The sequence below is a fragment of the Vanellus vanellus genome, assembly GCF_965231255.1.
Source record: "Vanellus vanellus genome assembly, chromosome: 2".
NCBI classification, from domain to species: Eukaryota; Metazoa; Chordata; class Aves; order Charadriiformes; family Charadriidae; genus Vanellus; species Vanellus vanellus.
Window position 1 is genome coordinate 41,209,230 of NC_138906.1, and position 12,441 is coordinate 41,221,670.

The 12,441-nt window shown below is 42.7% G+C and overlaps 1 protein-coding gene across 1 annotated transcript in view; it reads right to left on the reverse strand.

The window, feature by feature from the left end:
• Positions 1-8,478, reverse strand: part of SATB1 (SATB homeobox 1) — a 77,120-nt gene extending 68,642 nt beyond the window's left edge. The window contains exons 1-3 of the mRNA XM_082479269.1: positions 8,259-8,478; positions 6,529-6,744; positions 3,318-3,553 (exon numbers count right to left, since the gene is read on the reverse strand). Of these exons, the coding sequence (XP_082335395.1) occupies positions 3,318-3,528 (211 nt within the window). The 5' untranslated portion in view covers positions 3,529-3,553; positions 6,529-6,744; positions 8,259-8,478. The remainder of the gene's footprint in view (positions 1-3,317; positions 3,554-6,528; positions 6,745-8,258) is intronic.
• Between the last annotated feature and the right edge of the window lie 3,963 nt (positions 8,479-12,441).

Consider the following 12,441-nt stretch of genomic DNA (forward strand, 5'->3'; position numbering starts at 1 on the left):
TTCGTGCTTCATTCATCGAGTGCACTTGAGCACTACTTTCACTGGCATCTTTAAGAAACAAATCATGATTTCAATGCCATTTTCAGAAGCGTACCTGCAGTTTGGGGTGGGTTTTTTTGTTGCCTCCTGCACTTTGCATTCCACATTTCTGGTATTCATTGCTATTTTGGTACGCCTGAAAGTAATTACTAATTTCTAGTTTCGTAGCATCATACGACAAACCCCTTCCCTACGCTGCATAGAATATTAAGCAAGCAACCTTCTTCCCTTTCGCCTTTTTTTTTTTTTCTTTTCCCTTTTTTTTTTTTTTTTTTTAAATTCTTTTTCCTCCCTTTTGACAACAGAGAGAGAAGTAACAAACGACCTAAGCTGTTTGAGGGACAAAGTCTCCCCCGGCAATCAGATTTCTGGACTTTGCGAAAATCCCTCCCGGCCTCCCAGACGGACGCGGGTGACACGCCGACCTCGGACCCGCGGGTTTAGGCCCCGGTCCTGTCCCGCTGTCTCCGTCAGCGCAGGTTAGGATCTCTTAATGACAGAAAGCAAAAAGGGTTAAAAGCAGATGTACAGAACCGTCTTGTGGCAGCCTGCCAGAGGGGTATCATCTTTAGCATAAATGATGACAAGGGTTATTTTAACAGGGCACCCAGGAACTCCAATTAGTCCTACAATGTTAATGCCTCTATAACCACTGCCCTCTAGACTTACGGAAACCTCCAGATCTGCTAAGGTGCACCAGACACACCACAGCCGAAAAAAGAAGATTTACTCTTGACAACAGACACACGCTTTAAGACCGCGTCTGTTGATTTGTGCTCTAACGTATAGCGAGAAATCACGGCAAAAAAGATACCTCTTAAGCACGTATATTTAAACTACATCTGTTCGCCAGAGAGTCAATCTCTGGCAAACAAACCCCTTCAGGCTCGCTTGGAAAAGCTCACAAACTCACTCCAGTTTGCCCAATAGGCTCAGCATGAAAGACAAGACTAAAAGCTTGCCAATATTTATGTAGTGCAGGAAGGAGCGCCTTTTTTTTTTTTTTTGTCTTTTTTTTTTTTTTTTTTTTTTTTTAACATCTAAGTGAGACTGGTCAGGAAGGGGGAGAAGACCAAAGCAAAAGCAGTACGTGCAAATTGGCGATTTCTTCATTGGTTTTAATTAAGCTGTGGAGAGCTTTCTAAAACGCACACACGCTTCATCTGCAAAAAGGTAGTGGTTTGTGTTTTGTTTTGGTTTTTTTTTTTTTTTCCCCTTCCAGGCTCTCACAATTGATGTTTGACCTACTACCGTCTGACTCAGAGTAAGGGCTCAAAATTCTTAAGTAGTTTCACCGTTAATACCTGAAGATAAAATGTAAACAAAGCTGCATTTTAACAAATAGTGCAGATACACCCAAAGACAGCTAAAGCATGTTTGTTTTTTCCCTTATCAGTTCCTACAAATTGGGCTAGGATCAGACACAAGACTAGCAACGCACAGGTACTTCGCCACACGTCAGCACGCTTTTTGCCAGGTACACGGTCAAAGTGAGGTGCAGCGTTCTGAAAAAATGTGGTACTTTAAACAAGCCCGGGAGAACCTCCTGGCCAAATTCTGATGTACAGCGTAGATTAGATTATCAGAGGTGGATCCCGGTAGTGCGACACAGGTATCATCTGACTACAAATCAAGCCACTAAATCTTTTAGCAAACTGTCACTGGTGTCCTTCTGTTAATGTGAAAAATGTTATACAGGAGAGCACAATCTCAGCTGGCTGATCACTCCCGCTAGTACTTGGCAAGACCTCCAAGTGCAGCAACTTCATAACCTTCTAGTATTAAAGGGGAGAGCACTGGTCAGCGCTCGCTGCTAAAAATACAGCATGATTTAAACCTGAAGGCAGTGTTAGAGCTTTTGCTGAAGGTTTACGAGTCTGTGTAAACAGCACGTCTGCCATAAGGAGCAGTGAAGTCTGTAGAATCCTTGTCTAAAACTGTCCTGGCATTAAAGTTTGCTGTGCAAATATCACATAATACCAGAGACAGCCGAAATCTCCTATTTAGGAATTTATGGAACTTATATGTTTGCAGGCGTCAGAAAGTCCCTTTTATATAGCCCCACTGCTTCACTGTACAATATTAATGCACTCTGCTTGAAAAGCCGTAATAAATTATATTTTTAATGCTCTTACCCTGGCTTTCTTAAGATGCATACATTCTTGGCAAACAATCAATAAATAGGGTAATCATGAGCAGAGGCCAAAGAATTTGCTGAAGTGCTGTTTTTCCATTTTTAATAGATAAAGATCTAACAATACGGACTGCTGTGTCTGTTCATTTCAGGATCAATATATTCTTTGTTTTCGCCAAACCGAGGAAAAAATAAATGATTGTACGATAAATGTTATGCATCAGACACAATGAAATTCCTCTGCCTTCTAACTTTGTGCGTTTAATAGTCTTGGTTGCATTTTGCACTTTGCTTAGCAAATGCAAGAGAAATATGGATTATAAACATACACCGATTATACTGAAAAAAGTCAAGGCTGTTTTAAAACAAATGCCAAATTACATGCAGCATATTTTGATTTAAATTAGCAAACCTGCAGGACGTGGTCAAAAAGACTCGCACGTTTTGATAAGCAAAATTTATAGATTATTGTCCACTAAAAGTATTTTCAATGCAAACAAAAGCCATCCATATACAAACATCGATGATTCTAAATGTGCCTTTTCCTTGTGTAAATGTCTAATTACAGCAAACCAGCCACTGAAAAATATGACACCCAAGTTGTTCATTGTTCAATAATGAATTGTACTTAAGAAAATAAACTGCGAAGATTGACATCATAAATGACTTCTCCAATGTGATACCTAAAGATTTACACTCTCTCCTCTAAACCAACTTGCAACTGTTATGGAAACACTGCTGCCCTTCCAAGCTTGGACCATCATTAAGAGGAAAGGCAAGAATTTGTTTTGGGGGTTCGGTATTTACACTTACATATTTTTGCGTTTCTTAGCCCAACACTGACTCAAAGAATTAATGCATTATATTACTTCTATTGCAATGCAGGAATTTGCTTTAATCAGGGCAGCTAGCCTTTACCTTAACAAAAATCAGACTCCACCCTGTAAAGCAAGATGCTCCACCCAAGCATGAAGCTTACATTTCCCAAATGTGATTTATATCAGAGTTGGGAATATATATAGTATTTTAGAATGGAGATTTAATCCTGAAATATAAATGAGGTAAAGTCTGCAAAAGTATGCTTTCCCCCCCACCAAATGCTATAAATCATATTTCTCTAATGCAGAATTATCAAAAGTGTTACCTTTTCTAATATTAGTTTTCATCAGGTGTCCAGAGTGTTTTAAAGGCACTCCTTGCATTTTAGTTCCTGTACTTCCAAGTCTTCCTCTTCCTAATGGGCTCCCATTCTGTTCCAAGCGCGCAATTTTGGCTGGTGGACCCTTCGGATCGCTTACATTGTTAGACATTTCTGAATGTTCTTTCCCCTGAGTTGCCTCGTTCAAATGATCCATACTCAGTCCCGCCTCTAAAGATCACCTGCCATGATTCAAAAAAAAAAAAAAAATATATATATGTTGTACACGTGTGCGCATATGTATACGGACACAGCCTGCACATGTACAGAGAGAGATATATGTATCGTAAGCTCATAAAGAAGAATAAATAACTCTTTTAACTGGAAAGAAGAAGCCTTTTTTAAAACAAACAAACTTATTCTCCAAAAATGACCTCATACCCCAGTTTACAGAGAGATCGCATCATAATCTGGTGGAATTATGTTCTAAAAGCCAACTAGAGTACCCCTTATAAAAAAAAAACAAAAAAAAAACAAAAAACAAAAAAAAAAACCAAAAAAAAAACCACAAACAACCTTCGGAGACATTCTACTAAATCTGAGAGAGACTAAGGCTCATATAAATGATGATGACTGTCAAGGTATGTGCTCCAACACAGCTATTGTTACAAATCTCACAGAAAGGTTTGTTATTAATCCCAGGTGGTTTTATTGCGTTAAGAGAGAGACAGAGATAGAGAAAGAAGAAGATTCTACTGAAACATTTCTCGATCTACTCGATGAAAAGAATGGAAGCACAACAATAGAGAGCTCAAAGTTAAACTTTAGTTGAGGGAGCAACAGATTTATTAGAGATGTGCGATATTGTCCATTTACAATTCCTCCCCCCCTTGAAAACAGAAGTTAGAAGAGAATTTAACATTTAACTTCGGAAAGCAGTGGCGGGAGATGGTTGCTTTTGAGTCTCCTAACCAATGTTATACAAAGAGTTTATCAACTTTTGCAAAGTTCAAAACATGCATATGAAATTTTTCAGATGTTAAGCTTTAAGTGTTAAATGGAATAGTTTATTGAATTGAGAAAAATAACAGAAGAGAAGGTAGCATCTCACAAAACATAATGCTGTAAAAAACCCCACAATTTCTACAGTACTTTTCAAGCCCTTAAATATAAAAAAAAAAAAAACAAAAACCAAACAACAAAACCCAACCCTGGGTGATGCTAAATTACGCGCTGGCATAGCTATTTGAAACCAAAAACCAGAAATAATTTCAATAGCAAATTAAGACCAAGTATATGTTAGCATGCTTATATTTCCCTTTTTATAAACTTTTGAAACCTCCGTCCATGAATAACAATTCCAGTTAAATCACTAAAAATTTCCCAAGCCTAGAACATAACGGAGTAAGTTTTGAGGATTTTTGTCACTCATCTGAATCTGTTTTGCCAAGTATATTCATAGACATATTAAAAAAAATAATCAGTTGCTGGGAACAGAAACGTCTTTCTGGTTAGGATTTCATTCATCAACACTGTTGTGATTGTTAGGTATTTCACCCTGCCTTTCTCTGACTGAGAAAGGTGTGACTACGCTGACAATTATGTTATGTATATAACATAATCACTAAGGACAGGTGACTAGACATTAATTTATGAACTAGTATTTACATTAGCCAGTACAAATACTAATACTGGGGAAGTCATATTTAGAAAGACTGGTGTGAATCTGATAATTGCTACTTTCTTTCAGTTGCCTGGTAATTCAATACATTTTCTGCACATTTCACAGTAAAGCTATTAAAGCCTAAACATCTCGGGATTTTTTTTTTTTCTACTTCCATGTTGTTAGTATATATGCCAATGACAATTCTGTAAACTATTTTTTTTTTTCTTGTTTGAACACTGCACTGCTTTTCCCGATACGGTGAAGTAAGAGGTAACATATTAATCTGAACGTTTACAAGCAACCTCAAGAATGCCACTGAATAGCTGAAGTTCAGAAAATCGTTATTTTTCCTTATGCTGTAAGGTGACAGGCTAAGATTTACCATTCATCTTGATCCCATCTGTTTTAGGTCGTGTGTCTCATTAACAGTAAATGTGCCTATTTTAGCCACTTTTTCAAAAGATTTTTTTTTTTTTTTTACTGTGTTAACTGCAGCCTAAGCAAAGAATTACAGACTCAAACCGTTAACATCTTCTGATATTTCTGGCGGTGCTAACATACTATAGGGCTGCTTTTCTTAGACTGGTCTCTCTCAAGAATAAGAGGATTAACAAAAAAGAAAAAAAAAAAAGGGGGGGGGGTGAAAAAAAAAAAAAAAAAGAAGCAGCCTGAAACGAGAAAATCCTTGTCACTTTTGGCAACTTCAGAAGTACTCCAAGGCACCGAGGCTCTTTGCTACAAAAAGTATCTAGTCATCATGAGTCAGATTCGCACTACATCATGTACAGTGAATAAAAGTGATAGATCGCAGTTTAGTTAATACACTGACTACAACCAAAACACCAAATGGGTCATTTTCGCTTGGCCTGAGAATACCCACCCATCGGCATCCTTTCACCGCTTAGTCATCTTGTAAAAAGCTTTATGCTACAAAGCAAAATTACATGCACATAAAACACCTAATTTACTCATTTAAACTCCATGCCCAAGGCTAAAGTTCACTGAAACCTCAGTTTGGAATAGTGATGAGCAACAACCAGCGTGGCCTGCCCAGGGAGAGAGGCTCGCAGGGAAGAACTATCATCTCCGCCGGTTCCAGGCCAAGAGTTTCCCCGGGTTTCGCGTTTAGGCATCTTTCACAACTACAAGTTTTCATCACAGGCACCGAGAGAAGAGCACGATTTCAAAGGCACCGTTTTCCCAGAGACAGCGTACGCGTACTACGGGCACACCGCGCAATTTCTGAATGAGCGTCGGTGCGGTATCTCCTTTTGTCGCGATGTAACGCCGCCGGTATTATATTATTTCTTTCTCTCCTCCGGAATCAGCCCCCTCCCCATGCCTTTCCCCTCCTCTTCCCTCCCTCCCCCCATAAAAACCCATAATCACATTTGAGAGAGGCTCCGCACTTATCCGTTCCATATGGCTCTCACAATCCAGGCCAAGCTTTCCCTGTGACCTTTTAAAGAGACAAAGAAGCAAAGTACTTATCTAGAAACAGAAACACTGCAGTTTTCTGAGTGAAATTAGCAAAACCGACCCGAAACTCACCACTTCAAAACTTGACAGCATATAAATAACAAAAACAAAGGAGGTTTCCTTTGCAGCCCGAGCTCTTGAAGAGGAAGAAGTTCAAGACTGATGTTTTCTAGGTCCCCCCCTTTTTGGAGCGGGGGGGGGAAGGGGGGGGGGGCAGCAGACCTGAGGACTACTTCCCCTAATATTCTCTTATTTTCTCTTTTTTTTTTTTCTTGTTGCTATTTTCCTCTAGGCGGGGAGGGGCAAAAACAGATAGCGAGAAAGAGAGTAGCCATGAGCAAAAATGGCAATGGACAAAAAAAAAAAAAAAAAAAATACAGATTAAATATCTTTTGAGAGAGCCAGTTTTCGAGGGGTAGCAACGGAGGAAGGAGCTGAAGATCAAATTGATCAGACAAGTGTAACGCTCAAAACGAGGAATTCGTAACGATAATTAAAAAAAAAAAAAAAAAGTAGCAGGTCTAAATTGAGGTGGAGGGTGACTTAAGTCTAGCTATCCTTTCAAAAATAAAACCAATGCGTACAGGAGCAAGTGAGAAAGGGGGTTATTAAAAAAAAAAAAAAGCAAAGCAAAAAAAAAAAAAGGCAGCTTTTCTATCCAGTGTGAAGAGCAGAAAGTCTACTTCTAGGTTGTCACTTACACTATTATTCTCCAATAGGCACCCAGAGGAGCAGCACACACAGAAGGAGCCCGCTCCCCTCCCCCTCCGCAAAAATACACACCGTAACAGCCCCCAAACTTTCTGCGGAAACCTCAGCCCCAGAGATCGCTACTGGAGATTAAAAAAAAAAAAAAGTGTAGAGAAAATTGCAGGAAAAGGCACTAAAATGCCACTTTTAATCTCGCCTTTGCGGTCCGGGGAGGAGAAGAAAAAAAAAAAAAGGCAGAGAGGACCTGTCTCCTCTCATTTACCGGGGGCTGTTGGGGGAGTGAGGGGGGGAGAGAGGGAACGAGAGGAGGGGAGAGGGAAAAAGAATAGAGAGGAGGAAGGAAACACACACAAGGCACACCACCACCACTACAAAAAGTGACGAGGTTTCGCTCCCTCCGAGTCCAAAACCGGGAGAAATTATAATTGAAAAAAAAAAAAAAAAACCAAAACAAAACACAACAACAAACACTAGCCCCCTCTATTAAGAAAAAGGAAAAAAAGCCAACAAAAAACTGGTTCTGCTTCTGCAAAGATAAAAATTAAAAAATAAAAAAAATCTGGGAACTCCGAGAAGAGTTACTCGCAAGAAGAGGTAAAAAAATACAAAATAGGAAGGTTGCAAAAAGCCAACACCAACAACAAAAACCAAGCCAGCAAAAAAAAAAAAAAAAAAACCACAAAAAACCACAACCAAATAATAATTGAAAAAGAATAATAATGGTAGGCTTTGCTTTTTTTTTTTTTGTCTCTTTTTGCTTTTTTTTTTCTTTTTTTTTTTTAATTCTCGTTTCCCCTGGCTGGCCGAGTATGGTTGTTATTTAGGCCGGTTTGGTGGTTGTTGCTGGATGTTACATGGATATATGTGTGTGTGTGTGTGTGTGTGTGTGTATGTCTGTGTGTCCCCGGACGGAGCTGCCTTGCTCTGCTCTCTCTCTTCTCTCCCCCCCCTCCCGCCCCCCCCCCAACCTCCTCCTCCTCCTCCTCCTCCTCCTCCTCTCTCCCTCTCTCTCTGTTTCTGTCCCCATTAAATTATTAGTTGACTCATCACTACTCCTCCTCCCGCCGCTGCCGCCGCCGTCCCCTGCTCACAGCCTCCTCTCCGCTACCGCTCGCTGCCGCTGCTGCCGCCGCCGCCGCTTCTTCTTCCTCCTCCTCATTTTAATACAAAATAACACCGAGGCCACCGGCTTTTTTTTTTTTTTCCGCTTTTTTTTTTTTTTTTTTTTTTTTAAACAGCCCGAAACGGCAGGAGGACGTAACCTCCCTGCTGGGCTGCCCCGGAGCCCTTCCCCCGGCGGCCCCGGATCATCCGACGCGTCCTGGGAGGGAGAGAGAGAGAGAAAGAGAGAGAGAGAGAAAGTGGCAGAGGAGGAGGAGGAGGAGGAGGAGGAGGTGGTGGTGGTGGTGAAGGAGAGAGGCGTGGGGGAGGGGAGGCCAGGGGGAAAGGGGGGGTGGGGGGTGGTAGTGGTGTCGGGAGAAGAGAGGTGGCAGAGGGGGACCGTAGTGAGGAGGGGGCGCCGGGGGGTGGGGGGGCGGCCGCCGGCGGTAGGTGAGCGGGGAGAGAGGGGGGGAGCCCGGAGCTGGGGGGGGGGGGGGGAAGAGGGCGTGCGGCTTCCGGGCGCGCACGAATTTGCAGCCAGCTGGGTGCGGGTGAGGCGGCCCTGCCTGCGCCGCGCACAATGCCCCGCCGCGCAGCGCAGCTCCGCGCAGCCGGCGCGCTCCTTGCGCGCAGATGAATGGCGGGGCGGGTAGAAGCGGGGTGGAGGGAAGCTGCGGCTGGAGGGGGCGAGCCGGTGGGAGCGGGGGGGTGGGGGGGCACGGCGGGAGGAGGAGGAGGAGGAGGAGGAGGAGGAGGGGCGGGGGTGAAGGCTGAACAATATCCTGCCGGCGCGGAGGCTGCGCGGGCCGGGCAGGTGCACAACGGTGGGGTTTCCGCCGCGGGGGGGGGGGGGGGGCTGCGCATCGCATCCGCAGGTGGGAGCAGCCCCCGGGGAGCCATCAGGCCCCCGGGGGGGGGGGGAGGGGGGGGAGAAGTTTTTTCTTCTGTTGGTAGCAGCAGCGGTGAGAAAAAAGCACCAGGCGCTTTTTTTTTTTTTTTTTTTTTTTTTTTTTTTTTAAAGAGGCGGGAAAGGTTGGGTGAAGGGGACGGTGCCTCTTCGGGGGGGGGGGTGGGGGGGGTCGGCATCCGCGCGAGAAGGGGTGAGGCGGTGGGAAAATGAGCCCGCGACGTACCCCAGGTAAGGGCGCTACGTCACTTGCCTGCTCATAACACACACACACCCCCGCCGTCATCACCGCCACGCGGGACGGCACAAAACGCTTCCCCCGCATCGTCCCCTGGGGAACCGGAGGGAAAGCCGCCGGGAAAGGTGTGTGTGTGGGGGGGGGCTAAAAGGTGATAATGTATTGATAAAATAAATAACTGGGAGACAGACATAACTTTTCCCACAATGCACTGGGGGGGGGGGGGGAGAAGGGGGGGTAAGTAACCCAACTCGACAAACTTGAAAGCAACAAGTTTGTACAAGCTGGGAGATAAGGGGGAAAAAATAAACTTTATTGATAAAACGGCATGGTGTTTGAATGTACTGTGTCTAAAAGGAAAGTTGCATCATCGACCAAAGCAAACATGAAATATCGCGCAGGAGGATACACAGCCAAAATGTTTAGGGTAGTGACTTCAAAAAAAAAAACCAACCAAAAACCAATCCCAAAACAACAAAACCAACCCATACCAAACTGCACATAGAAACTTGAAGCAAAGGTAGGCAAGCGGGGAGGCCAATTCCAATTCTGGAATACCCAAAATGAACAAAGAAAAGGCAAATCAATAAACCCAGAAAGAGCAGAATTATCACTACTCGTATATTACTTACTAGAACCCAAGGGGAATGCATCCGCACCCGGTAAAGAAACAAGCGGATGTTTACTGAAATAAGCACAAACAGCACACAGGGCATGCAGGAAAAAGAAAATGGTAATCGGGTGAAATCCATGCAACGTTTGTCGTATTCAGCAATGCGCAAAATAGATTATAATCTCAGAAGCAAAGAAACGCAACACGCAAAAATGAGTGCGCTGTTACATAACGCGATTATTCAAAGCGGCACGAGTGGAGGTGGAACGCATAGGAGACATGAGAAGTTGTACGTATGTTGCACGTCCTGAAAAAGGTTACTGAGATTGTTACAGAGGGTGCTGAAAAGGAAAAAAAAAAAAAACCAACCCAAGAAGCATGTTTCACAAAGAAAAGCAAGGGAAAAAGTAGATGACATCTGCCATAAGTTATGATCAAGGGATAACTGACTAGTGGGTTGTTTATTTGGAACCCATTTTTTTTCCAACAAGATAGTTGATTATTCAGTCCTCAAAAAAAAAAAAAAAAAAAAAAACCAAGAAAAAAAGAATTACTGTTTCCCAATATGTTTGAATACTTGGAGGAAAAACGGTGTTAACTAGTTGAATTCAAACTTTCAAAATTCATCGGTGTGTCATTTTTCATCCTTTTCAGGAAAGCCTGATGGAGTAAACTTCAGCAGTGAGCAAGACTGACCGCTAAAGGAGAACATCGTGAAAGATGAGAGAGTTTCAGCTGGCGCTATGCTGCCTGCAGTATGATGGAGGAAAAGGACAGTGAAGATAATTTGAGAGATGCAGAGCTGATTAGAATAGAGCAGATATTTAAAAATACGATTTGGAACAAGATTTGGGACTAAAACACCACCTTAAAAAATGATTACAACAACAAAAAAAGATTAAAATCTGTTTTAAAATAACTTTTGCTTTGGTGTTCGCAAACCATTCCCTTCATGGTCAAAAAAACCCCAACCCTTAAAATGTTCAGATTAAAACAAAGTGATTAATCTAAAAAGCAGAGACAGTGAATTAAAGGAGCAGGGAGATAACAATCTGATAATACAGGAGCACAGAAGCCCTAATAATGATATTATTATGCACACTAACCAAACACTGACAAACAAATATTCTGTTAATTATATAATCGTGCATATGCTTCCTATGCTTGAGATAAATGATTATGGAAAACAACTCTTCTTGAAACTGCATATATGTACTAAACCTCGTAAACTCCCTACAACGTGGATTAATCTTAATTCCCGTGCATCACTTTATGCCTGGTAAAGCCTTTACTATGGAGTTGGAAGGCTGAGCGTGGAAGCCTCTGCCTTGGCTGGAAAGCAGGAATTACGGAAGGCTGCTACGTCTTGACACATATAGACAACAATCAGATTTCTCTTATCAATACCAAACTACTTGGAATAAATTCAAGATACAGATATCTGATTTTCATTTGACCTATTCAAATTTGCACTTCACTGTGTCAACTTTGATATTAAAATGTTCCACTAGAACAAAGATATTTATAATAAAAACATATATAAAGAACAGAAGATGAATAGATATTGTCATGGATACATATGCAGGCAATCATTTAAACATGCGGCAATAGTAACATCACATTTTTCATAGCTTCTAGTCAACATACAGCAGACAAATATATGCTTAATAAAGCTTATTAATCCTTAATAATGTCATTGCTCTGTGTTTATGATATATAAGTGCAGTTTGCACTAGGTTGTGTTGAAATAAGACAAATACTTAAAAAGTTGGGCTGTGGTTTGTCAACCCCACGGTGAAGTAACTCTCCAGCTGCAGCCCCAGGAGCTGCAAAACAAAACGAATTCTCCAGCGTGGCATTGCTGCCTCGGTGCCTCCTAAGGTCTCTATTCCAATCTTTTCATGTTCAAAACAAATTAGGAAATACGGGCCCAAATCTTGAGGCTTGGCTCTTGTGCAACGCAAACAGAAATGACCTGGCAGCCGAGCAAAACCAGCCCGGCCGTGTATTCTCTTTTTATCAGATTTCTTTGGGGAGATGAGGCTGATTTGGTTTTATATGTACGTAATTCCGACAACTCCGCGGCCATTCGGGTAACGGCTAAGCACCAGCCCGCGCTGCAGGTGATGCCGAGCTGCGCAGCGGCAGCGGGACCGCTGGGAATCTCACTTCGGTGGGGATTTGAAGGTGTTCTTCCCCCCTGCAAGGGGTGATGCGCCCACATCTACGCTAACAGTAACTGCTGGACAGCAAGGCAATGAAAATACCAATCCGTGGCTTTCTGAAGGTAAACACCTATGGCCAAAAGGTGGATGGCTGCCTGGTGGGCTTGTGCCCAATGGCCGCGTGGGTTAGCCAGAAGCGTGGGTCAAGGGGAAGGATGCGCCCCACTGTCCCGTCCCACGTCTATCCGTG